Raw genomic sequence first — 2,277 nt, 5'->3', positions numbered from 1 at the left:
CCCCCCCGCCCCCCGAAACTCATCCGTAGTCGATGCTGGCCGCGCGTCGGCCCTCGGCCGGCCCACCTCTTCCGGCGATTCGGCGGCTCCCTCATCGACCTCGGGGCATCACTCCCCCGAGGAGCGTGCCGCCCGGCTGTCGCCGTTGCTGACTCCGGCCGCGCTGATTCCCGGGACTTCGGCGGCGCCTCCGGCCGCTGCCTCGTCTTTGCCTGCCGGCTCAGCCGATGTCGCTCCCGGCACAGCCCGACCGAACCTTGCCTCGATTAAGGAGCGACTGGATCGCCTCCGCCGTCAGTAAGCCCCTTCCCAAATGTGTCCTCCCCTACCTTGCCACACATGCATGCGCCTCTCCTCTTCGCCTCTTTCGCATGCACATATCCATATCAACTCATGTACCATCGGCGCCCCCTCGGCGGCCATGCAGACGATTGTGTCGCCCCGGTGGAAGGATACCTTCCCGATCCAATGAATACACCTACATTTAGAACCCCCCCCCCCCCCCCCCGGAGGCGGCGGCACCACCGCCAGCAACAAGGTCCCTCCGCACGCCTTCTGGCCTTGGTACATTGTTGCTCGTGCAGGTCTACACATGCATACGAATGCACACGGATGCGAGAAAAAAAAAACAAGCAAACCCTAGAGCACAACTCCCCCTAGGATGCCAGTGCCACGGAGGTCTCCCCATCAGCGGCGCCCAGCGCCCGGCGGACCAGGCCCAGAACCATATACAGATCGAGGCCGATGACAACCAGTCGAGACACGTCGCCCGGCTGACTGTCCCCCGGCCGATGTTCATACGCCTGATGGCTCATGTGGTCCAGGCGGCCGAAGGCCACATTGTAAATGTGCCGCTCAGCTGGCTGGTCAGCAAACCACAGGTGCCCCTTCACTCGGAAGCACTGCTCGGCTGGCAGCCGGCCCAGGAGGTCCTCGAAGGCCTCCTGGCCGAGGGGGAGGGCTCCATCTGCTCGGAGGGAGTGAACCTGCAGGACCTGGAGAGGCTGATGTGTCGGCCGGGTTGGATCTTGCGCCGCCGCATGGTCGCAGGTACCCAACGTGCATCCCGGATCGCAGGGATCCTCGAGCCTGGCCGTGGCCGCGGTGGCGGCGGCCGCGGTGTCCGCCGCCGCCGCCGCCACTGTCAGCCGAAAGAGAGCCGGATCAACCCGGCCACCTGGGGCCCGGAGCTTGGGCTTCTCATCAAACAGGCTGTCCACAACATCACGCACCAGATCCAGGCGACGGTCGGCATCGGCCTCGGTCTCACCCGGGGCTGGCTCAATGCGATTCAGGAGGACCAAATCCACCAAGCGTGCCTGAAGCAGGGCACTCGGTGTTGGGACCCAGCTGCCAGCCGACCCATCTGGCCCGGCGGCAAATGGTCCGGTGGCTCCGGCGCCGGAGAAGAAATTCAAGCAGTCCACCACGGCCACAACGGCATCCAGCCGGACCTCAATGCCGCCGGTTCGCTGGTCGGCCGGCGTCCCGGGAGGCAATAGCGGCTTCTGGGCAATGCGTGCCAACTCCAAAGCCAGCGAGGCGGGCTGCGCATCGCCAGACGTTTCGATGAAGACCAAATCCGGCGGCCCGGCCGGGGCCGTCGTCGGACGCCAGTGCACCAGGGCCCGCAAGGCATCCTCGATCTGGCCCACCTGCGTGCAGCACATGCAGCCGTTGGCCAATTCGCGGACCTCAGTCACACCGCCAGCAGGCTCGGCCGACCCCGAGGACTCCCTCGAGTCGGCCGACCCGGCCGCGCGGCGATACAGCGCCTGATCGACCTGCGCATCGCCAAATTCATTCTTCAGCACGGCAATCCGCAAGCCCTGCCGCGACAGGGCATCCAGCAGATGGAGGATGATGGTTGTCTTGCCACTGCCAAGGGCGCCACTGACCACGACCAGTGACACCGGCGCCGTGGCGCGGGTGGGTGTGTTTGTCATTCTATCGGCAGGCGTACGAGCAGGGGGCCGAGTGGATGGGGAGGGGATAGATCAAGTAAAAGCGGGGGGGGGGGGGACGGCGAGAGTACAGTAGGAGGGGGGGGGCGAGAGGGGGGGGAGCGGTGGCACAGGACCGGGCCCCGGTCTGGCCCCGAGTGTGGGAACAAATGAATGGCTTGCTGAGGTGCGTCCCGGCACTGGCAGGATCATCCACGAAGGACCTTACTGAGCCCGGGCTGGGAGCCAACACGTGCCAACGAATCGGCGCCTCACCCAGGGCAAACACTCGCCGGAGAATCCCCCCCCGGGGGCTGGGGGGGGGGGGGGGGGG

The 2,277-nt window shown here is 66.4% G+C and overlaps 2 protein-coding genes across 2 annotated transcripts in view; one reads left to right on the top strand and one right to left on the bottom strand.

Annotated features, from left to right (window-relative positions):
- H696_02987 (hypothetical protein) overlaps positions 1 to 490 on the top strand; it is a 6,665-nt gene extending 6,175 nt beyond the window's left edge. The window contains exon 10 of the mRNA XM_009496871.1: positions 30 to 490. Within this exon, the coding sequence (XP_009495146.1) occupies positions 30 to 301 (272 nt within the window). The 3' untranslated portion in view covers positions 302 to 490. The remainder of the gene's footprint in view (positions 1 to 29) is intronic.
- A 53-nt stretch (positions 491 to 543) lies between these two features.
- On the bottom strand, positions 544 to 1,946 carry H696_02986 (hypothetical protein; the record flags this gene model as incomplete). The annotated part of the gene is made up of 1 exon (XM_009496870.1): positions 544 to 1,946. One exon carries the CDS (start codon positions 1,944 to 1,946, stop codon positions 657 to 659), a length of 1,290 nt encoding a protein of 429 aa, XP_009495145.1. The 3' UTR covers positions 544 to 656.
- Positions 1,947 to 2,277: the final 331 nt, after the last annotated feature.

This window comes from Fonticula alba (assembly GCF_000388065.1).
Source record: "Fonticula alba strain ATCC 38817 unplaced genomic scaffold supercont2.4, whole genome shotgun sequence".
Lineage (NCBI taxonomy): Eukaryota > Rotosphaerida > Fonticulaceae > Fonticula > Fonticula alba.
This window is presented reverse-complemented; position numbering and strand designations above follow the sequence as displayed.